Source organism: Podarcis melisellensis (assembly GCF_964234715.1).
Source record: "Podarcis melisellensis genome assembly, chromosome: 8".
Lineage (NCBI taxonomy): Eukaryota > Metazoa > Chordata > Lepidosauria > Squamata > Lacertidae > Podarcis > Podarcis melisellensis.
This window is the reverse complement of record NC_138540.1, coordinates 87,428,211-87,450,197: the sequence shown is the minus strand read 5'-3', so window position 1 is coordinate 87,450,197 and position 21,987 is coordinate 87,428,211. Positions and strand designations below refer to the sequence as shown.

Below are 21,987 nucleotides of genomic sequence, written 5' to 3'. Positions count from 1 at the left end.
AACTGTGGTGCCCAGAACTGGACACAGTACTCCAGGTGAGGTCTGACCAGAGCAGAATACAGTGGCACTATTACTTCCCTTGATCTAGTCCTATTGATGCAGCCCAGAATTGCATTGGCTTTTTTAGCTGCCACGTCACACTGTTGGCTCATTTCAAGTTTGTGGTCAACCAAGACTCCTAGATCCTTTTCACATGTACTGCTCTCAAGCCAGGTGTCACCCATCTTGTATTTGTGCCTCTCATTTTTTTTGCCGAAGTGCAATACTCCCTGTTAAAATTCATCTTGTTTGTTCTAACAAACCACTCTAACCACTACGTCCCACTGCCTCCTCTCGCCTGTTGATGCTATGATGAGAGCAGTAGCTGCAAATTAAAAACGGCAGGTGTCAAATACCTTTGCCCTCCATAAATTCATCCGCTCCACTGTTCTAATCCAACGGACATACCCTGGGGGGGATTCCCTCATGCCCAAGAAGGGAGGGGGCGGCAGGAGATCAAACCTTGCCCCCCCCAGATGCATCTGTCAGGGTTCCAGTTACCACCAGTGTCATCTGTGGCTGGGGCCCCACTTTCACTGCAGCTGTCAGGAGCGCAGATTGGGTCTCCTCCATTTGGATAAAGCAGAGAAGGTCCGTCTGCATCGCATACCAGTCCTGGAATGGTGTTTGTGTGTTGAGCATCTTCCAGACCCCAGCAGGTGCAACATACCACTTGGGGGCGGGGTGGAGGCTGTCTAGTTGGGGGCTGGGATGTTCGGGGAGGGGGGCCCCTTTGGCACGGCCAAAAGGAAAGACCCTGGAGAAGAAACGCCTTGCAGCTCTCCCAGGCCTGGGAATCCGGGAACGGCAAGAATTTCTATAGCTTCCACCAGCTTTTGCTGCCAAGCGGGGTGGGGATCTTTCAGGGCCAAACCGCCCCCCTCTCTGCCCGCTGAAATGGACCCACTGGATTCAGGGGGCGGGGAGAGCAATTAGCAGGCTCAACCTTATGCAAATGATAAGACGGTTTTGCACCCAAACAATATAGTCCAGAAACAATGGAAATGCTTAAATGATTACACTGGTCAACAACAAATTTGTTGTCTGCGTTTTTTTCAGTTGATTTAGGATGAATCTGATGCGCTGAATCCAAAAATCACATTGGTTTTGCTCAATCAGGTCAAGTTTTTGAGCTATGGCCACATGTCGTTTTTTTACATTTTTGTTCACATGTACGTTTGTGTGGAGCATTTTAGAAGAAGTTGGTGGGGGTAAAATGCCATGTCGAATAATTGTTTTGATTGGAAATGATTATTTTAATGACAAGAAATATTCAGGTCCGATAGTTCTGGGTGATTATGTCGGAAAGGGATCAGTTTGAAGTCATAAAACCTCGAAATCTTCCATAAATTGGTGCGGCAAAGCATAAAGTTGGGAGATCAAAACTAAGTTAATCCTGATCTTCAATCAGCACGTCGTCCTGTAGCTCATTGTGATGAAATTCCAGTGCCTATCTTCGGAGAACTTCCTGACATCAGTGACGAAGATGCCTCCAGTGTTGAAGGACATGAAGAAGAAGAAGTGGTTCTTGAAGATGATGCTCCACATCCATTTTCCCAAAAGGAGTTGAATGATCTAGTTCGCGGCCTCAGCTTGTCAAAGGACTCTGCTGAACTGCTGGCATCCAGATTGAAGGGAAAAAACCTCCTCTCTGACAGTGCTCGCATCAGCTTTTTCCGCAACAGGCATCAAGAGTACCTCCGTTTTTTCTCAGAAGAGAAGGACTTGGTGTACTGTGCAAATATTGCGCAGCTTCTGCTCAAGCTTGGAGTGCCACAGTATGTACCCAATGTTCATTGACAGCAGCAAGCGATCACTGAAATGTGTTCTGCTGCACAATGGCAACCAGTTTGCCTCTATACCCCTGGCTCACTCAAGTACACTGAAGGAGAACTATGAAGCGGTGAAGTATGTGCTGGAGAAAATTGGTTATGATCAGCATAAGTGGTTTATTTGTGTTGACCTGAAGATGGTGAACTTTTTGTTGGGACAACAGTCTGGCTTTACCAAGTACCCATGTTTTCTGTGCATGTGGGATAGTAGGGACCGTGCTCAGCATTACATGAAGAAGGACTGGCCTGTGCGGGAGGAATTGGTGCCTTGCAAAGAAAGGAATGTCATAAACAACCCTCTGGTGGACAGAGACAGAATACTCTTCCCACCGCTGCACATCAAGCTCGGCTTCACCAAGCAGTTCACCAAGGCTCTGGACAAGGATGGTGACTGCTTCACTTACTTGTGCCAGGCTTTTCCAGGATTGACCATGGAGAAGTTGAAAGCTGGCATCTTTGACGGTCCTCAGATCCGTCAGCTCACCAGGGATCCAGAGTTTGGAAACTCAATGACCAAAGTGGAACTGGAAGCGTGGAAGGCATTTGTTCTGGTAGTGAAGAACTTTCTTGGCAACAATAAGGCCAGAAACTACGCAGAACTTGTCAACAACATGCTGACTGCTTTCAGAAACCTGGGCTGCAACATGAGCGTCAAGATGCACTACCTATTTTCACATATGGCCCGGTTTCCTGAGAACCTGGGTTCAATGAGTGACGAGCAAGGGGAAAGATTCCATCAGGACATGAAAGAGATGGAGACCAGGTATCAGGGTCGCTGGGACGCAGTCATGATGGCTGACTACTGTTGGACTCTGAAGAGAGACCTCCCTGCTGCTGAGCATTCCTGGAGCTCGAAGAAACGGAAGTTTGAAAAATGGTGAAGCAACATGCAATTTACGTGTACTTACCTTTATCAATGCCCACCATTCAGTTTACAGTAAACCTGACTTGATGGAGAGAAACAGATGCCATTTCCTGATTCAGCATTGCAAAAATACCCTAAATCAGTTGTAGAAATCTAGACAACATTCAAAAAGTAAAAAATTGTTGCCCAGTGTTATTTATGTAGACAAAGATTAAATGTAAGGTATTGGTTGTGTTTAGAATAGGTTTATGAAAGATTTAGGGACCGCAGGTGGCGCAGTGGGTTAAACCTCAGTGCCTAGGACTTGCTGATCGGAAGGTCGGTGGTTCGAATCCCCGCGACGGGGTGAGCTCCCGTTGTCGGTCCTAGCTCCTGTCAACCTAGCAGTTCGAAAGCACCTCGCAGTGCAAGTAGATAAATAGGGACCGCTTTCTAGCGGGAAGGTAAACGGCGTTTCCGTGTGCTGCGCTGGTGCTGGCTCGCCAGATGCAGCTTTGTCACGCTGGCCACGTGACCCAGAAGTGTCTTTGGACAGCGCCGGCTCACGGCCTCTTGAGTGAGATGAGCGCGCAACCCTAGAGTCGGTCACGACTGGCCCTGACGGGCAGGGGTACCTTTACCTTTATTTGAAAGATTTAGAAAGCTTACTGATTAGAATATTTGTATGAGATTGTGTGGAGGAAATACGGAATAACAGATACGATTTTGCTTAAAATGTATATAGGAAGTGCAGTGTAAGCGATGGAAGTCAATATCTGTGGAATAAATTGGGAAGAAATTCTTCCAACTTTTCTTCTTCTTTTTCTCCTTTTTTCTTTTATTCCTTTTTCCTTTGTTCTTCTTTTTTTATATCTGTGTGCTTATCTGAAATATATATGTATGTAAGAATTTGCAATATTTTGCTTATATTTTGTAATAATTATGTTAAATAAAATTAAAAAAAAAAGATAGGCGGTTTTGCAATTGCTTGCCAAAGGATAGCCGAAAACAGAAGGTCCTTCTGCCCACGACAAATACTTGGCACTTGTTGGCGCAGAGGGTGATAATGGTCTCTGACTCAGAGGGTCCTCAGGGAGGGAGAGAGCAATCAGATGGAGGCAGAAGGGGTCTGGTTTGGACCTCTTTGCCAGGGCAGCTCAAAAGGCTGACCAGGTGCAGCAGCTGTGTGAAAAGGCACACATCCTGCCAGGAATCATTAGGGAAGAATCTGAAAACAAAACCGCCAATTAACGTAAGGCTGCTCTACAAATAGGGAATCATCGAAGCATAGCATTGTACAGCTGGAAGGAAACTAAAGAGTCATCTGGTCCAATCCCTTGTAGCGTTCTGGCTGCCTCACCTCAAAAAGATGCTGTACAGTTAGGAACACGGGTGGCGCTGTGGGTTAAACCACAGAGCCTAGGACTTGCCGATCAGAAGGTCGGCGGTTCGAATCCCCACGACGGGGTGAGCTCCCATTGCTCAGTCCCTGCTCCTGCCAACCTAGCAGTTCGAAAGCACGTCAAAGTAGATAAATACCTTCTGGCGGGAAGGTAAACGGTGTTTCCATGTGCTGCTCTGGTTCGCCAGAAGTGGCTTAGTCATGCTGGCCACATGACCCGGAAGCTGTACGCTGGCTCCCTCGGCCAGTAAAGCGAGATGAGCGCTGCAACCCCAGAGTTGTCCGCGACTGGACCTAATGGTCAGGGGTCCCTTTACCTTTACCTTTACAGTTAGGAAAGGGTCAGAAAAGGGCCACGAAAAACATCAAAGGGATGGAGCCTGCAGTTTAGAGGAAAGCTGAGGAAGAGGCAGCGTGATAGAAGTTTATAAAATTAGGCATGTCATGGAGAAATTGGAGAGAGAAAGGCCTTTCTCTGTCTCGCCTAACGCCAGAACCCACAGGCACCCAAATAAGGTGAATGTTGGGATTTTCAGGACATAGACAGTTTTTCTTCTTGCAGCAGAGTTTTGTCTTTAAATATACGTATTTCCATTTCATTTTCAATAAGGTACACAGACATGTTTGTAACTTAAAGAAGGCAGTAAAGAAATTCAAGTGAAAGGAGAAGGAAAAGAGATAAGATACAGCATTTTTTGCTCTATGAGACTCACTTTTTCCCTCCTAAAAAGTAAGGGGAAATGTGTGTGCGTCTTATGGAGTGAATGCAGGCTGCGCAGCTATCCCAGAAGCCAGAACAGCAAGAGGGATTGCTGCTTTCGCTGCGCAGCGATCCCTCTTGCTGTTCTGGCTTCTGAGATTCACAATATTTTTTTTCTTGTTTTCCTCCTCCAAAACTAGGTGCGTCTTGTGGTCTGGTGCGTCTTACAGAGCGGAAAATACGGTAGCAACACTGCTGTGGCCTTAAATTAAAACTTGCCCAGTTCTGTGCATTCGCAGCTTCCGTTTCCAAAGGTTCGTCCTCAACCGCCAGCGCTCATTGGCAGGAGTCGAGCTGGTATCTCTCACCAGAACACTTTGCATGTTCTTGACGTCGTTTACGTAAAAAAGTAAAAGACTGCCAAACTTTTTTTTTAAAACACTTTACAAAAAATTACCCTCGACTCAACCTCATTTCAACTTCTTCATAACTGTTAGAAATCGCACAGTGCAGAGTTAAACGGTGGAACTCCCTGCTGCAGGAGCGCGTATGGCTTTAAAAGATGATTGGACCAATTTACGGCGGAGAAAAGAGCTATTGAAGGCTATTAGGCAAGATGGCTGTGTTCAGAGAAGGCATGCCTCTGAATACCCACTGAGGGGTCTCAGAAGTGGGGAGAGGGCTTCAGATCCACTCAGACCCCATTGGTGGACTTCCCATTGGAATATCTGGCCGGCCACTGTGAGAACAGGGTGCAGGATCAGACGCAGGCCTCTTTGCATGCTCAGAGGCAGTCTAGCTCTGAATACCAGTTCCTAGGGATGGGTGGGCTCTTGTCACCATTGTGTTCTGAACGTCATAGAAGCATCTGGATAGCAGAAGCAGGACGCTAGGATGAATCCATTTGTCTGATTCAGCAGAGTTTGGCCAGGGGAGAGGGTTCTTGGGCTTGAATCCTGCTCACGAGGATCCAGGCATCTGGGTGGCCCCTGAGAGAACAGGATGCTGGACAAGATGGGCCATTGGCCTGATCCAGCAACCAGGCTCATCCTATGTTCTTATGGATGGCGGCTAACAGATTGAGGTTGAATCCTGACAAGACTGAAGTACTGTTTTGGGGGGACGGGGCAGGCGGGTGTGGGGGAATTCCTGGTCCTGAATGGGGTAACTGTGCCCCTGAAGGACCAGGTGCGCAGCCTGGCAGTCATTCTGGACTCACTGCTGTCCATGGAGGCGCAGATCCATTCTGTGTCCAGGGTGGCTGTCTACCAGCTCCATCTGGTACGCAGGATGAGACCCTCCCTGCCCACAGACTGTCTCATCAGAGTGGTGCATGCTCTAGTTATCTCCCGCTTGGACTACTGCAATGCGCTCTACGTGGGGCTACCTTTGAAGGTGACTTGGAAACTGCAATTAATCCAGAATGCGGCAGCTAGACTGGTGACTGGGAGCAGCCGCCGAGACCCCATAACACCTGTCCTGAGAGATCTGCATTGGCTCCCAGTACGTTTCCAAGCACAATTCAAAGTGTTGGTGCTGACCTTGAAAGCCCTAAATGGCCTGGGTCCTGAAGGAGCGTCTCCATCCCCATCGTTCAGCCCGGACACTGAGATCCAGCGCCGAGGGCCTTCTGGCGGTTCCCTCGTTGTGAGAAGTGCGGTTACAGGGAACCAAACAGAGGGCCTTCTTGGTAGTGGCACCCGCCCTGTGGAATGCCCTCCCTTCAGATGTGAAGGAAATAAGCAGCTATCTTCTTTTTAAAAGACATCTGAAGGCAGCCCTGTTTAGGGAAGTTTTTAATATTTAATGCTATATTGTTTTTAACACTTGGTTGGAAGCCGCCCAGAGTGGCTGGGGAAACTCAGCCAGATGGGCGGGGTATAAATAATAAATTATTATTATTATAACCTCCAGCTCCAGAGACAGTCTACCCAGATTCCCAGGTTCTTAGGGGTATTATGTGAGCACAGGATTCTGGAGGACTAGATGGGCCTGATCCAGCAACCTCTCCTTTTGCACTTTAATTACATAAGAAGAGCCAGCTCCTGGTCCCGACGCATTGTGAAGGAGCACTCTGCACATGCTCCAATCCACTCGCTTCACGTATTTTTGGGCCCTGCATTGCGGAAGCAGAACCTGTGGCTGAGCTTTGCCTCTGGGGGGGGAAAGGAGAGCCCTGCAGGAGACGCTTGTGCTCCATCAGGGGACGGAGGCGAAGAAAGCTCCTGACCCAAATTTCAAGCGTGGACGGGGAAGCAACGCCCAATCGGAGGCTGGCTGCTTGTCAGCGTTCGGCCAATGGCAGCGGGGCACAGGGTATATATGTCTAGGTCCTTGAGCCAGGCTTTCGGGTCACCTGTTGTGCTGGAGTGAGACAAGGCAGCGCCAAGCCCCTGGGGATTTTGCAGAATTTGATTCTCCCTGTCAGGTAACAGCCGTCTCTGGTTCCAACAGATTTGGGCGTGTGGGGTGGGAGAAGGGAGGACAGAGAAACGGGCAGCAACAGCTGCAGGTGCGTCGCCTACAAGGCAGGCCAGATTTTTTAAAATCTGGAATTTGATCTGTCGAGTGGATGGGGAGCGTGGGTGGCAGTCCAGAGAATTTGGGGCGCCAGCAGGGACCCCCTACTCCAGCAATCTGCTTCGGTGCTTCGCCCCCTAGAATGGCCAAGTATAGGGTTGCCAGGCTCTTAGAGCTGCCCTTCTTTTCGGACGGCCCCAAATGGCGCCAGTGACCCCAAACCTTGCAATGACCTTGCTGAGTGCCCAAGTGTCCTTGCTGTTTGTGAGCTGGAGAGGAGGTCCAGGAAGACCCTGGCATGCGCCCACTGGCCAGCCCTCCTGCAAGCGCCTGCCAAACTCTCCCCCTCTCTCCTTCGTTGCTGCATGCAGAGTGCTTTCCCCACTTCCCTCCCCACCCCCCCTCACCCCGCCTGGAGATTGGATTCCTCACTTGGGACTTGGATCCGGGGACCGCTGACACTTTGCAAAAGTAGCCGCTGGAATGCAAGCTGAGCTGGCAGCCAAAATGTTCTTCCACGCCATCGGGGGCCCTTTTGTGGACAAGAAAGTCGGCTATAAATAAACCGGTTTCCGAGGGGCCGAGGGCTAAAATTATCCCTGGCTCTCCACTGGCGGCAACTAGATAGGAGTGCTGGAGCCTGCACGCCCACCTGCCCCACACCTCCCCACCCACTTGGCACCTAGGGGGGCGCCTCTTGACCTCTCCATATGGGTTCCATACAGACAGGCCGCAGAGCTGGGAATGGGATTCCTCGCCACCTTGGGAACTCTCCACTCCCCAGCAGAGAGGCTGGGCGCAAGGGGAATTAATAATAATAATAATAATAATAATAATAATAATAATAATAATGCATATCTAGAATAAGCCCAGACCCATGGAACAGCCCTTGCCACAGAGGCTGCCGGTGTGCTTTGCACGCTTCAAGTTCCCGGATCTCAAGAAAAACGGCTGGGCAAATTAAGAAGGAGGTGGAGAAAGTGGATAGGCCCCTCATTCAGAACCTCGGAAGAGCCTGGCTGCTGGTTCAGGCCAACAGCCCAACAAGTCCAGCATCCCAGATGCTTCTTCTGGGGAACCTGCAAACAGGATTCGAACGCAGAGCCTTCTCCTCTCCTCCTGTGGTTTCCAGAAGCTGGGATTTAGGAGCACTGCTGCCTCCAACGGTGGAGGCAGAGCAATAACCGTTATGGCTAATAGATAGCAATAGGCATTTCCTCCTCCATGAATTTTCCCCATCCTCTTTTAATGCCATCCAGGTTCGTGGCTGTCGCTGTTTCCTTCAGCAGCGAGTTCCATAGTTTAACTATGTGCTGTACGAAGGACGACTTTCTTTCCTCCGTCCCAAATCATCCAACGCTCAGTCTCATTGCGTTATGGAGAGAGGATGCAGATGGCACTGTGGTCTAAGCCACAGAGCCTAGGGCTTGCCGATCAGAAGGCTGGCGGTTCGAATCCCCGCGACGGGGTGAGCTCCCTTTGCTCGGTCCCTGCTCCTGCCAACCTAGCAGTTCGAAAGCACGTCAAAGTGCAAGTAGATAAATAGGTACTGCTCTGACGGGAAGGTAAACGGCGTTTCCATGCGCTGCTCTGGTTTGCCAGAAGAGGCTTAGTCATGCTGGCCACATGACCCGGAAGCTGTACGCTGGCTCCCTCGGCCAGTAAAGCGAGATGAGAGCTGCAACCCCAGAGTCGGCCACAACTGGACCTAATGTTCAGGGGTCCCTTTACCTTTACCTTGCGGGGTGGAAAAACTTCTCTCTCTCTGCTATCTCCATGCCACACATAGCGTATTTTTCGCTCTATAAGACGCACCAGACCACAAGACGTACCTAGTTTTTGGAGGAGGAAAACAAGGGGAAAAAATATTCTGAATCTCATAAGCCAGAAAAGCAAGAGGGATCGCTGCGCAGTGAAAGCAGCAATCCCTCTTGCTGTTCTGGCTTCTGGGATAGCTGCGCAGCCCGCATTCGCTCCATAAGACGCACACACACATTTCCCCTTACTTATTAGAAGGGGAAAAGTGAGTCTTATAGAGCAAAAAATACGGTGATTTTTGTAAAGCCCTATTGCACCTACCTGCAAACTTAAAAAGCCCCCAACGCTGTGCCCTGCTTTCTTGCCACAGGACTCTCCCCGCCACCCGCCACCATGCCTTTCGGAAACACCCACAACAAGTACAAGATGAACTACAAGTGTGATGAGGAGTTCCCTGACCTCTCCAAACACAACAACCACATGGCCAAGGTCCTCACCAAGGAGCTTTACGAACAGCTGCGTGGCAAGGAGACTCCCAGCGGCTTCACCCTGGACGACTGCATCCAGACCGGTGTGGACAACCCAGGTGGGTCCTACCTCTTGGACGAAGCAAACGCTAAAGCCACATTGAGCATCTCTCTTTGCTTTGCGGGCAAAGAGGTCACCCAAAGCCAGGCATGCAATTTCTCCCCAATCCGGCTTGCCATCTCCCTCTGGCGGCCAGTTTGCATAATGCATTTGCCACACAGTGGGGGTGTGGTGGGGGGTGGAGGCCAGGGGGGGCAGGGAAGGGGGGAGGAAACAAAAGAGTCCAGAGTCCAGTCTGCTTTGAGCCTCAGCAGCTAGAAAGAGTAGCAAGGCATGAGAATTGCAGGAGGGCAGGGCTGGAAGGGATCCCAAGGTCATCTGGTCCAACCCGTTGCAATGGAGGAATAGCACCTATAATTCAGAACAACTCCTTTTCCCGTGGATATTTAACTGGAAGGTCCCTGTGGCAGAACATCTGCCTGGGAGCCCTGGCCATAGCTGTCAACTTACAGATTTGAAAATAAGGGACCAGCAGCCTCGAAAATAAGGGACCAGCAGCCAAAATAAGGGATTTTAGTCAACCAGCAGCCAAACGAAGCCTCAAGCGGTGGTTCCCATAGCGCAGCAACCCGGCAAAGGGGATGCATCAAGGAAAACCACCATCACCTCTCCGCTGGGAAGCGCTGAGCAAAGGCGAGTCCCCAGGCAATGCGGCCGATTTGATCGGCACAAGGCATGCAAGCTCCACCCCCCAGTCGTTCTTAGACTCCTTATTGGGTGAGCAACGCAGCCAAGCAACACAGTTGGAGCCTCCCTCCTCCCTGGCCGGCAAGGAGGGAGGGACAGGAGCTGCTTCCTTTGAAACCCGGGAAATTTAAGGGACATCATCAATAAGGGACAGCAGCGGGACATGGCGTTGGGATAAGGGACTGTCCCGCCAAATAAGGGACGCTTTTCAGCTATGACCCTGGCAATGTCACCATTCTGAAACCCTGGAGAATTGGGCTGCCAGTCAGTGTTGGGAACACTTGGCTCAATGGGCCAGTGGGTCTAACTTCACATAAGACAGCTTCCTAGGTTCCTAACTGAGAAAAGATTAAAGGTAAAGGGACCCCTGACCATTAGGTCCAGTCGTGGCCGACTCGGGTTGTGGAACTCATCTCGCTTTACTGGCCGAGGGAGCCGGCGTACAGCTTTTGGGTCATGTGGCCAGCATGACTAAGCCGCTTCTGGCGAACCAGAGCAGCGCACGGAAACGCCGTTTACCTTCCCACCGGAAGATAGATACCTATTTATCTACTTGCACTTTGGCGTGCTTTTGAACTGCTAGTTTGGCAGGAGCAGGGACTGAGCAATGGGAGCTCACCCCATCGCGGGGATTCGAACCACCGATCTGATCAGCAAGCCCTAGGCTCTGTGGTTTAACCCACAGCACCACCCACATCCCTTGAGAAAAGATTAGACCATAACAATTTATCAAATCAGGTCCCCAGCTGTAGTATGAATACAAGGACCCACATATTACATACAAAAGCCCAAACAAACCTCTTGCAATTTGCAAATATTACTGGGAGTGTTGACTTCCAGCCAACCACAGGAACTGGTTTCCAGCTGACCACTCCTGGATTAAATAGCCAAGCCCCCTTGCTGGGTTCAGTTTGTGGGGGATGCACATAAAACCCTGCGTATAATTCTGCATGTCTCCAGCAGAGACACAGGCTTCATTCATTCATTTGTACGCAGTTTTTCCACACACACACACACACAGCAAAAATCATGCTCAAAGCGGCTTACAACAAAGAAAACAGGGAAATGCTTCCAACGTTATGAAAACAATTGCATCATAGACACTGGAGGGAAATACTTGTGGTTTTGGTTGTTTCTATACTAATGCACAGAGCATGGGAAATAAGCAAAATGAGCTCGAGCTCTTAACACAGGAGCCTACAATTCTACGATTCCCTGACCCTGCAGAGTGAGATCTCATGTGCAGCGCCTGTTCCTTTTCAACAAGGCTTGCCAAAGGGAGCACCCCATTGGTCATACCTGCCAATCTCCCACTTTGAACACTCTAATCCCATTCCCACAGGTCTCTGGGAGTCATCCGCTTTTTAAGGGGCAGGGCAATATGTCCCTGATCATATTATTTATGAATTATAGAATTGTAAAGTTTGAAGGGACTCCCCCCCCCCCCCGGGGTCATGTAGTCCAACCTCCTGCAACGAGAGAATCACAGCTAAAATAATCCCTGGCAGATGGCCATCAATGAAGAACGGTGCTTCAGGCGCCCTTCTCCTAATCTAACGCCTCCTCCCTCGTTCACACACAGGCCACCCCTACATCATGACCGTGGGCTGTGTGGCTGGTGATGAAGAGAGCTATACCGTATTCAGCGGACTCTTTGACCCTGTCATTCGGGACCGTCATTGCGGCTACAAGCCAACTGACAAGCATAAGACCGACCTGAACCACGAGAACCTGAAGGTAGGAACCAGGACTGGCCAGGGCTGAGGGGCTGGAGGGCTGGGCCGAAGTTCTATAGGGGCGCCCATGCTTTGGACATGCAAATTTTAACCCCCCCAGTGCCTGGTTCCCTGAACAAGGGAACTCACCTGCACAGGAGGCAGCGACAACGATCAACCTGGATTCAGGACAGATAAAAGGAAGGGCAGAGGCCGAGTTAGCCTGTGGAACTCCCTCCCACAAGAGGCAGGGATGGCCACCAAAATTTGATGGGCCCCGTTTGCACCCAGGCTCTTCTTGCCAGTCAGAGTAGACCCGCCTTTGCCAATCTGCTGCCCCAAACATCTGGAGGGCGCCAGGTTGGCAAAGGCTGGAAGAGACGGCACTGTGCTTGACAGATTCGTGGTTTGACTTGGGAAGGGGGCAGGTTCAGATGCTCGCACGGAACGGGGAAGGACCGCCGTGCTCGTGAGAAAGGCAGGTGTGTCGGGGGCTTGCCAGGCCAACTCATGGCAGGCCTCTGCCTCTCTGTTCCCCACAGGGCGGAGATGACCTGGACCCCAACTATGTGCTCAGCAGCCGCGTGAGGACTGGGCGCAGCATCAAGGGGTACACCCTGCCCCCCCACTGCAGCCGCGGAGAGCGCCGGGCTGTTGAGAACCTCTCCATCACTGGTAAGTAAGGCTGGAAGAATCACGTCGGGCAAAACAGATTCCTTCTTTGCGTAGCGCAAGAGTTGAACTGCGGAACTCCCTGCCACAGGATGGCTTCGAAATACAATTAGGCAAATTCAGGGAGAAGGAGAGGGCTGTTATCCACGATGGCTGGGCTCTGGCCCCCACAGCTGGAGGCAGCAGTGCACCTGAATACCAGTGGCTGGAAACCGCAAGAGGGAAGCGTGCTCTTGTGTTCGAATCCTGCTGGTAGGTTTCCTGTGGGGGGAAAACAGGATGCTGGAGTATTTGAACTCCCTGCGCCTGATCCAGCCAGCTTTCCTTATGTTCTTAAGGTGACAAGAGGAACTGGGAATGTCTTAAGGGCTCTCTCTTTGAAAGAACAGTGCATTCCCCCTAATTTTGGGCCATTTCTGCACTATTCACACTAATTTAAGTCATTCCTTCTTCCTAAGGAGGCCTGGGAACTGTAGGTTTAGGGTGTCTTTTTTTGAAAAGCCTTTGCAGGGCCAAACTAGATTACAAGAAGAAGAAATTCTAAGTTTGAAGTGCAGTTAAAGAGGGCTTTTTGCAGCCTCTAGAATCAAGAGGGAACAATCTGCTCAGGATCTCTTTCGGGATGAATATCCATCAGACGTTCGCCAAAGATCTGCTGACTCTGGGCAGCGTTTGATTTCAGTCTCAGTTGTTTGAGAGCTGACATGCAATGGCATGAGGTATTTGGCAGAGGTCTGATGATGTTTACTTCTGTGTTTAGTAAATAGCAGGCAATGGGATCTGTCTTTAACAGATGTCAGTTCATGAAGCTTCAAATTTGGCACATACCCCAAATCAAAAGAATGAGGGAGAATGCCCTCAGCTACAAAGCACACCCAAAATTCAAAGTTGGGAGAGACGCGCCCCCGCCCCATTCAGAATGTGCTGTGTATGTACACAGATGGACGAAACTTTTATCTGGCAATAAGGGGAGCATATTAAGACCTTGGTGTGTTTTGTTTTTTTACTAACAAAAAGTTTTATTTATAAAGAACTACAATTCAACACCAATGTAGAAAAGGTATTGAAAATTATGCAAGCACAAATTAAGTAACTGGCTTCATTCTTCACACTTCAGACACCAACGGTAGAATTAGGAGTGATACCATTAAACCACTGCATATTTTCTTCTATAGGTTTAAAGATTAAAATAATAAGCAAAACATACTCAATAGCTATTTCTAGTTAGAAACACTCTGTAGAAGAGTAATATTGTCTCCTTTTAACATGATTCGACCCAGCTGTTTCCTTGATTTTGTCTTGGACTGAATCTCCTCAGCATCATTCAGAACCAAGTTCATATATTCATCAAATCCAATAATACAGCCTTCTAGCCTCATGTTCACCTGTTCATACAGCCACACCTGAATTCTGGACCTATTCTGTAGGTATCTGAAAATGAGGTTGATGGGCTGCACAATCACTTTCTGCACCTTCTGGCCTTGGCCGGCAGCTGGGCTGGGAACGACCCCCGAAAGGCGAGCTGACTTAGATGGGACAGGGCAGCTGATAGTCAACTCCTCTCACTCCTCGCTTTCGTTGTTGTTGATTAGTCGTTTAGTCATGTCCGCCTCTTCGTGACCCCCTGGACCAGAGCACGCCAGGCACTCCTGTCTTCCACTGCCTCCTGCAGTTGGTCAAACTCACACTGGTAGCTTCGAGAACAATGTCCCACCATCGTCCCCTTCTCCTTGTGCCCTCCATCTTTCCCAACATCAGGGTCTTTTCCAGGGAGTCTTCTCTTCGCATGAGGTGGCCAAAGTCTTGGAGCCTCAGTTTCACGATCTGTCCTTCCAGTGAGCACTCAGGGCTGATTTCCTTCAGAATGGAGAGGCTGGATCTTCTTGCAGTCCATGGGACTCTCAAGAGTCTCCTCCAGCACCAGAATTCAAAAGCATCGATTCTTTGGCGATCAGCCTTCTTTATGGTCCAGCTCTCACTTCCATACATCACTACTGGGAAAACCATGGCTTTAACTATACGGACCTTTGTTGGCAAGGTGATGTCTCTGCTTTTTAAGATGCTGTCTAGGTTTGCCATCGCCTTTCTCCCAAGAAGCAGGCATCTTTTAATTTCGTGGCTGCTGTCACTATCTGCAGTGATCATGGAGCCCAAGAAAGTAAAATCTCTCACTGCCTCCATTGTCGGAAATAAACATCATGTAAATAGATTTCTGACTTATTTTCTTTCCCCTGCGGAAGCAGGAGGAGGGAGGGGTTGTGCATTTTACCCACGCTTGGGAAAATGTCGCCTATCAAAATCTCCCTGGTCTGTCTGGATATCAGCCAGAGGAGGTTACCGGTATGCAAACTCCGAGGACAGTGAGAGGGGCCAGCCTCTATGGAGGGGGCTTGCAAACCAACACCTCCTCCACTTGGTGTCTCTCCCCAGCTCACCTCCCTACCTTTCCCCCTGTTCCACAGCCTTGAACAGCTTGACCGGAGAGTTCAAGGGCAAGTACTACCCTCTGAAGAACATGACCGATGCAGAACAGCAGCAGCTCATTGACGACCACTTCCTCTTCGACAAGCCCGTCTCTCCTCTCCTGCTCGCCTCAGGCATGGCCCGGGACTGGCCCGACGCCAGAGGCATCTGGTAATCAGCAACACATTGATACCCTGCAACGTTTTTCTGATGAAAATAGGGACATCCTGTTCAGTGACAGAGGGACGCGGGTGGCCTGTAGCTTAAACCACAGAGCCTAGGACTTGCTGATCAGAAGGTGGGCAGTTCAAATCCCTGTGACGGGGTGAGCTCCCGTTGCTCGGTCCCGGCTCCTGCCAAACTAGCAGTTTGACAGCACTGTCCCAGTACCTCCAATGCACTCGAGAGGTTTGAGGCCCTCAGGCCTGTGGCGTTCACACTCTCCCCTCTGCCCCCCCCCCCAGGCACAATGACAACAAAACCTTCCTGGTCTGGGTGAATGAGGAGGACCACCTCCGCGTCATCTCCATGCAGAAGGGCGGCAACATGAAGGAGGTCTTCCGGCGCTTCTGCGTCGGGCTGCAGAAGGTGAGATTTGCAGAGGGGCTGCTGTGAAGGGGGGGGGGAGAGGGCTCCTGGCTGTCTCAGAGGCCACGTGGGGAGAGCTGTGGGGTTTGGGGCTGGCAGAGAACGGTAGCCCAGAGCGACAGTCCCTGGCAGGCAAAGGAGCATCATGTGATGCATGATTCCCACATCGCAGGGGGTTAGACTAGAGGACCTCTGGGGGTCCCATTCCAATTCTACAATTCTCAACTATTTATTACAATTCTACGATTCGTTGGTAGGTACCTGACAGGCTCACAGGTGACTCAGGCAGGCTGCGGTCAGTTGACAGTGCCCTAGCTGGTACCACCTGCAGTTCTGCCTCTTGACTGGCTGAATTGGGTATGAGGTCTGGGATGCTTGCCACAATTGCTAGCAGGAGGGAGGCCCTGGCACCCCAAAGCACCTGTGCTCAAATATCTGCGCCGGCTGCCGAGGTCCCTCTGGACCGAGTTAATGTTGTTGCAGTTCATAACCACTTGAAGCCCGTGTACCTCACTCCAAATGTGCCTCACCCCATATATGCCCGCTTGGTCACTTCGATCGGCAAAACTGGCACTATCACAGGTGCCATATAAGATCCGTTCTACACTGGTTAGCAATCAATCGTTTAGTGTGGCTGCACCTACACTTTGGAACTCCCTGCCTCTTGACATCAGGCCCTTTGCTGTACTTTTTCGGCATCTCCTAAAAACATTCCTAGGGACGCGGGTGGCGCTGTGGGTTAAACCACAGAGCCTAGGACTTGCCGATCAGAAGGTTGGCGGTTCGAATCCCCGTGACAGGGTGAGCTCCCGTTGCTCAGTCCCTGCTCCTGCCCACCTAGCAGTTTGAAAGCACGCCAAAGTGCAAGTAGATAAGTAGGTACCACTCCAGCAGGAAGGTAAACGGTGTTTCTGTGTGCTGCTCTGGTTCGCCAGAAGCGACTTAGTCATGCTGGCCACATGACCCGGAAGCTGTACGCCGGCTCCCTTGGCCAGTAAAGCGAGATGAGCGCCGCAACCCCAGAGTCGGCCACAACTGGACCTAATGGTCAGGGGTCCCTTTACCGTTACAAAAACATTCCTGCCTAAAGAACCCAGTAGCTTAGAAGGTTGGCGCGAGTTTCGATCCGTTTTTAACTTTTTGAATGTTTCAAAGTGTCCTTGTTGATATTTCCTATTTGATATCTTTTCTGCAAACTGCTTTGAGGTGTTCGCCCTCCTGCCAATCAATTGGTGGTATAAATTTCATGAAATAAACCAGAGGTCAGCAAACTTTTTCAGCAGGGGGCCGGTCCACTGCCCCTCAGACCTTGTGTTGGGGCAGGACTATATTGTGAAAAAAATAATGAACGAATTCCTATGCCCCACAAATAACCCAGAGATGCATTTTAAATAAAAGCACACATTCTATTTATATAAAAACACGCAGATTCCTGGACCGTCCACGGGCCAGATTTAGAAGGCAATTGGGCCGGATCCGGCCCTTGGGCCTCAGTCTGCCTACTCATGAAATAAATGAATGAAAACTCCCAGTCCTGGGCACTGCTAGCTCCCTACAAGTTCCTACAATGGACATTCCCAGTTTTGCAGATAAAAGACTGAAGGAGCTTCTTTAAAAGGCATCTGAAGGTAGCCCTGTTTAGGGAAGTTTTTAATGTTTAATGCTGTATTGTTTTTAACATTTGATTGGAAGCTGCCCAGAGTGGTTGGGGAGACTCAGCCAGATGGGCGGGGTATAAATAATAAATTATTATTATTATTATTATTATTATTATTATTATTATTATTATTATTATTATTATTTTAATTGTTATTGTTATTGTTATTGTTATTGTCTCTCATCCTGCTCATCTTTTCCTTTTTCTCGGGGAAGATTGAGGAGATCTTCAAGAAAGCTGGCCACCCCTTCAGCTGGAACGAGCACTTGGGCTACATTCTGACCTGCCCCTCTAACCTGGGCACTGGGCTGCGTGGGGGTGTCCACGTCAAACTGCCCCATCTCAGCAAGCATGCCAAGTTCGAGGAAATCCTCACACGTCTCCGTCTGCAGAAACGTGGCACAGGTGAGAGGGCGGGAGGGGATTTCCATCCTTCTTTCCAGAAATAAGACAAGCTGGTGGCACCTCAAAGGGACTAGGAACTTGAATTTATTTTTAATCGCTCCCTTGGCCCCACTTACCTGGGAGCGAGCCCCAGGGGTGGGGGGGATTCAGTCCATGCACTTCTGCGTAGACAGGGTTAGGCCCGTGCTGTTATTTGTGGGGCCCCCTTGCCCATCTCGTGCCATGCAATTGACTGGCGGTTACTGCATTGCAGGGGTTGGAGTAGATGAGCTCTGGGTGTCCCCCTCCAGCTTTACAGTTCAATGACTGCATGTTGAATTAGGCAGAGGGGTGAGGGGAAGGGGAAGGGGCTGGGGAATGCACTTCTTTGCAGAGATAAATCTTTGGTCTGGAATCCAGTCCTTATGAGGGATTCCTGAGGGAGCTGGGTATTTTTAGCCTGGAGAAGAGATGGCCAAGAGCTGATACAATGACCCTCTTCAAATATCTGAAGGGCTGTTGCATTCTGTGTCCAGGGCAGCTGTCTGCCAGCTCCATCTGGTACGCAGGATGAGACCCTCCCTGCCCGCAGACTGTCTCACCAGAGAGGTGCATGCTCTGGTTATCTCCCGCTTGGACTACTGCAATGCGCTCTACGTGGGGCTACCTTTGAAGGTGACCCAAAAACTACAACTAATCCAGAATGCGGCAGCTAGACTGGTAACTGGGAGCGGCCGCCGAGACCATATAACACCGGTCTTGAAAGACCTACATTGGCTCCCAGTATGTTTCCGAGCACAATTCAAAGTGTTGGTGCTGACCTTTAAAGCCCTAAACGGCCTCGGTCCAGTATACCTGAAGGAGCGTCTCCACCCCCATTGTCCATCCCAGACACTGAGGTCCCGCTCTGAAGGCCTTCTGGCAGTTCCCTTATTGCGAGAAGCCAAGTTACAGGGAACCAGGCAGAGGGCCTTCTCAGTAGTGGCGCCCGCCTGGTGCAACGCCCTCCCACCAGTTGTCAAAGCGATAAACAACTATCTTGACATTTAGAAGACATCTGAAGGCAGCCCTGTTCAGGGAAGTTTTTAATGTGTGACATTTTAGTGTATTTTTGGTCTCTGTGGAAGCCGCCCAGAGTGACTGGGGAAACCCAGCCAGATGGGCGGGGTACAAATAATAAATTATTATTATTATTGCATCAAGGAGGGAGCCAGCAGGGCCCGAAGCGATAGATTCCGGACGACCAGAAGGAGATTCCTTTCAGCAGACTCTCTCCTTCCTTGGAGGTTTCTGAGCAGAGTATACATGGCCCCCTCTCAGGGATGGTTTGCTAGCACCGAATTGCAAGGGTTTGGGGCTCGACGAGCCTTGGAGGTCCCTACGATTTGATGAAATCCACCCCACAAGAAAAAAATAACCCCGGCAGATGCTTATTTTTAAATATCTTCCACCACCTGGAATGGAATGGACTTCCTCTGACGGTGATGGACTCTCCTTCCTTTGCCCCTTTCTCCTTCTGTGATGGAACTCATATTTGGGGACTTCCCTGGGTTTTTTCTGGCCCACGTAGGACCAGTCTGGATAGTTGGCCTTGGTGAAGATTTGACGTTTTCATCCCCAAAAAGTTTTTGATTTGAGTTTCCACTGAAAGAAGGCTGCATTTTAATGTATTTCGATCAATTGTTTTATATCAGGTGTTAGCCGCCCTGAGCCCGTTCTTTGCTGGGGAGGGCGGGGTATAAATAAAATTTATTATTATTATTAGGTGGCTATCTCTCAGGGGGGATGTGAGTGACGCTGTGGCTTAAACCACAGAGCCTAGGACTTGCCAGTCAGAAGGTCGGCGGTTTGAATCCCTGCGATGGGGTGAGCTCCTATTGCTCTGTCCCTGCTCCTGCCAACCTAGCAGTTCCAAAGCACCTCAAAGTGCAAGTAGATAAATAGGTACCACTCTGGCGGGAAGGTAAACGGTGTTTCCGTGCGCTGCTCTGGTTCGCCAGAAGCGACTTAGTCATGCTGGCCACATGACCCGGAAGCTGTACGCCGGCTCCCTCAGCCAGTAAAGCGAGATGAGCTCCCCAACCCCAGAGTTGGCCATGACTGGACCTAATGGTCAGGGGTCCCTTTACCTTTACTATCTCTCAGGGATTCTTTAGCTGTGATTCCGGCATTGCAAGGGGTTGGACTAGATAACCCTTAGGGGTCCCATTCCAACCCTACGATTCTACAAAACGGATTCCTGTCTCAGTAGGGAGTGCAATTTTAGGGGGCAAATTTATCCAGCAAGCAGTCTTAAAAAACACATTTTGGGGGCGTGAGGAATTCCGACCAGCTATTATTTCTGTGGCAGCACAGGCACCATTTAGCCTGGTAAGTCTATGGTTTAATGACAAAGTGCAGAAGCCAGAAAGTCGAATTCTTTTTGCTTTACCTTCCGAAAATGTCGCGTAACGCAAAATACTAATAAAAAATGTTAACCTATAGCGTAACGGCAAGCAACGACCGCTGCGTCATTGCACACACACATTCTGCTTACCGACCAAAAACTAAATCCTATTCATTTAAGCAAAATACACCGCATTTTTCGCTCTATAAGACGCACCAGACCACAAGACAGTTTTTGGAGGAGGAAAACAAGAAAATAAAATATTCTGAATCTCAGAAGCCAGAACAGCAAGAGGGATTGCTGCGCAGTGAAAGCAGCAATCCCTCTTGCTGTTCTGGCTTCTGTGATAGCTGCGCAGCCTGCATTTGCTCCATAAGACGCACACACACTTCCCCTTACTTTTTAGGAGGGAGAAAGTGAGTCTTATAGAGCAAAAAATACAGTATTTCAAATGGCCGAGTCGCTTGTTGCGACTTACAAGCACTTATTGGAAACTGAAAGTTGCAAAACGAAAGGCGCCCTATGGGCTCAGCAACCCACTTCCAGTTTCCGGAGGGTCTGATCCAAGTAACGGCGACTCTCCCCCCAAAAAAAACCCCCCGCAGGTGGTGTGGACACAGAGGCCGTGGGCGCCGTTTTCGACATCTCCAACGCTGACCGCCTGGGCTCCTCCGAGGTGGAACAGGTGCAGCTGGTGGTGGACGGCGTGAAGCTGATGGTGGAGATGGAGAAGAAACTGGAGAAGGGCCAGGCCATCGATGACATGGTCCCTGCGCAGAAGTGAGAGGTTTCCCGCGGCCGCCGTCCTGCTGACCCCGCGTGGACTGGGACTTGGACTCTGGGGGGGTGACCCCAACCCTGCCACTTCCGGCCACCCACCGCCCTGTCCCTGGGCGCCCTCCCTTCTCTTGCGAAGGAGGGCGGAGGGCCGCCTGGGGTGGGGCGGGGCAGCCGGGACTCTCGTGACACCCGAGTCCTAGTGGAAGGAGTTAATAAAGTGAATTATGGCCCCCAGAGCCTTGCCTCCTCCCAAAAGGAGTCTCTTGTGCTTTTTTTTTTAAAAAAAGGTATTTTTTAGTAAGCACTGCAGGGGGTTGGGCTTGATGACCCCTGGGACCCAACTCTATGATTCTATGATGAGCACCACAACCCCAGAGTGGTCTGCAACTGGACTTAACTGTCAGGGGTCCTGCCAGTGAAGGCAAATGGGATGTGGGTGGCGGTGTGGTCTAAACCACCGAGCCTCTTGGTCTTGTCGATCAGAAGGTCGGCAGTTCGAATCCCTGCGACGGGGTGAGCGCCCGTTGCTCGGTCCCTGCTCCTGCCAACCTAGCAGTTCGAAAGCACGTCAAAGTGCAAGTAGATAAATAGGTACCGCTCCGGCGGGAAGGTAAACAGCGTTTCCGTGCGCTGCTCTGACTCGCCAGAAGCGGCTTAGTCATGCTGGTCATGACTGGACCTAATGGTCAGGGGTCCCTTTACCTTTACCTTGGGTTATAGACGCTTCAGTTGACAGACTCCGCTAACCCAGAAATAGTACCTCGGCTTAAGAACTTTGCTTCAGGATGAGAACAGAAGAGCTGGAGGCCCCATTAGCTAAAGTGATGCTTCAGGTTAAGAACAGTTTCAGGTTAAGAACGGTCCTCCGGAACGAATTAAGTACTTAACCCGAGGTACCACTGTACAGTTTCATTTGCAGCTTTTCTTCCCCGGGGAGCGAGAAAAGCCGGTGGGGTCTGAAAGGAAAGCTGT

At 50.2% G+C, this 21,987-nt stretch overlaps 1 protein-coding gene and 1 pseudogene across 2 annotated transcripts; one reads left to right on the top strand and one right to left on the bottom strand.

Moving 5' to 3' along the window:
* Positions 1–7,092: 7,092 nt before the first annotated feature.
* On the top strand, positions 7,093–21,270 carry CKM (creatine kinase, M-type). The gene is made up of 8 exons (XM_081922269.1): positions 7,093–7,245; positions 9,466–9,681; positions 11,953–12,107; positions 12,628–12,760; positions 15,220–15,391; positions 15,685–15,808; positions 17,681–17,870; positions 20,841–21,270. The coding sequence occupies exons 2-8, from the start codon at positions 9,489–9,491 to the stop codon at positions 21,017–21,019; spliced, it is 1,146 nt and encodes a 381-aa protein (XP_081778395.1). The 5' UTR covers positions 7,093–7,245; positions 9,466–9,488; the 3' UTR covers positions 21,020–21,270.
* Positions 13,751–14,319, bottom strand: LOC309375824 (small nuclear ribonucleoprotein E pseudogene; annotated as a pseudogene). The gene has a single exon. The product of its transcript is annotated as a small nuclear ribonucleoprotein E pseudogene (transcript).
* Positions 21,271–21,987: the final 717 nt, after the last annotated feature.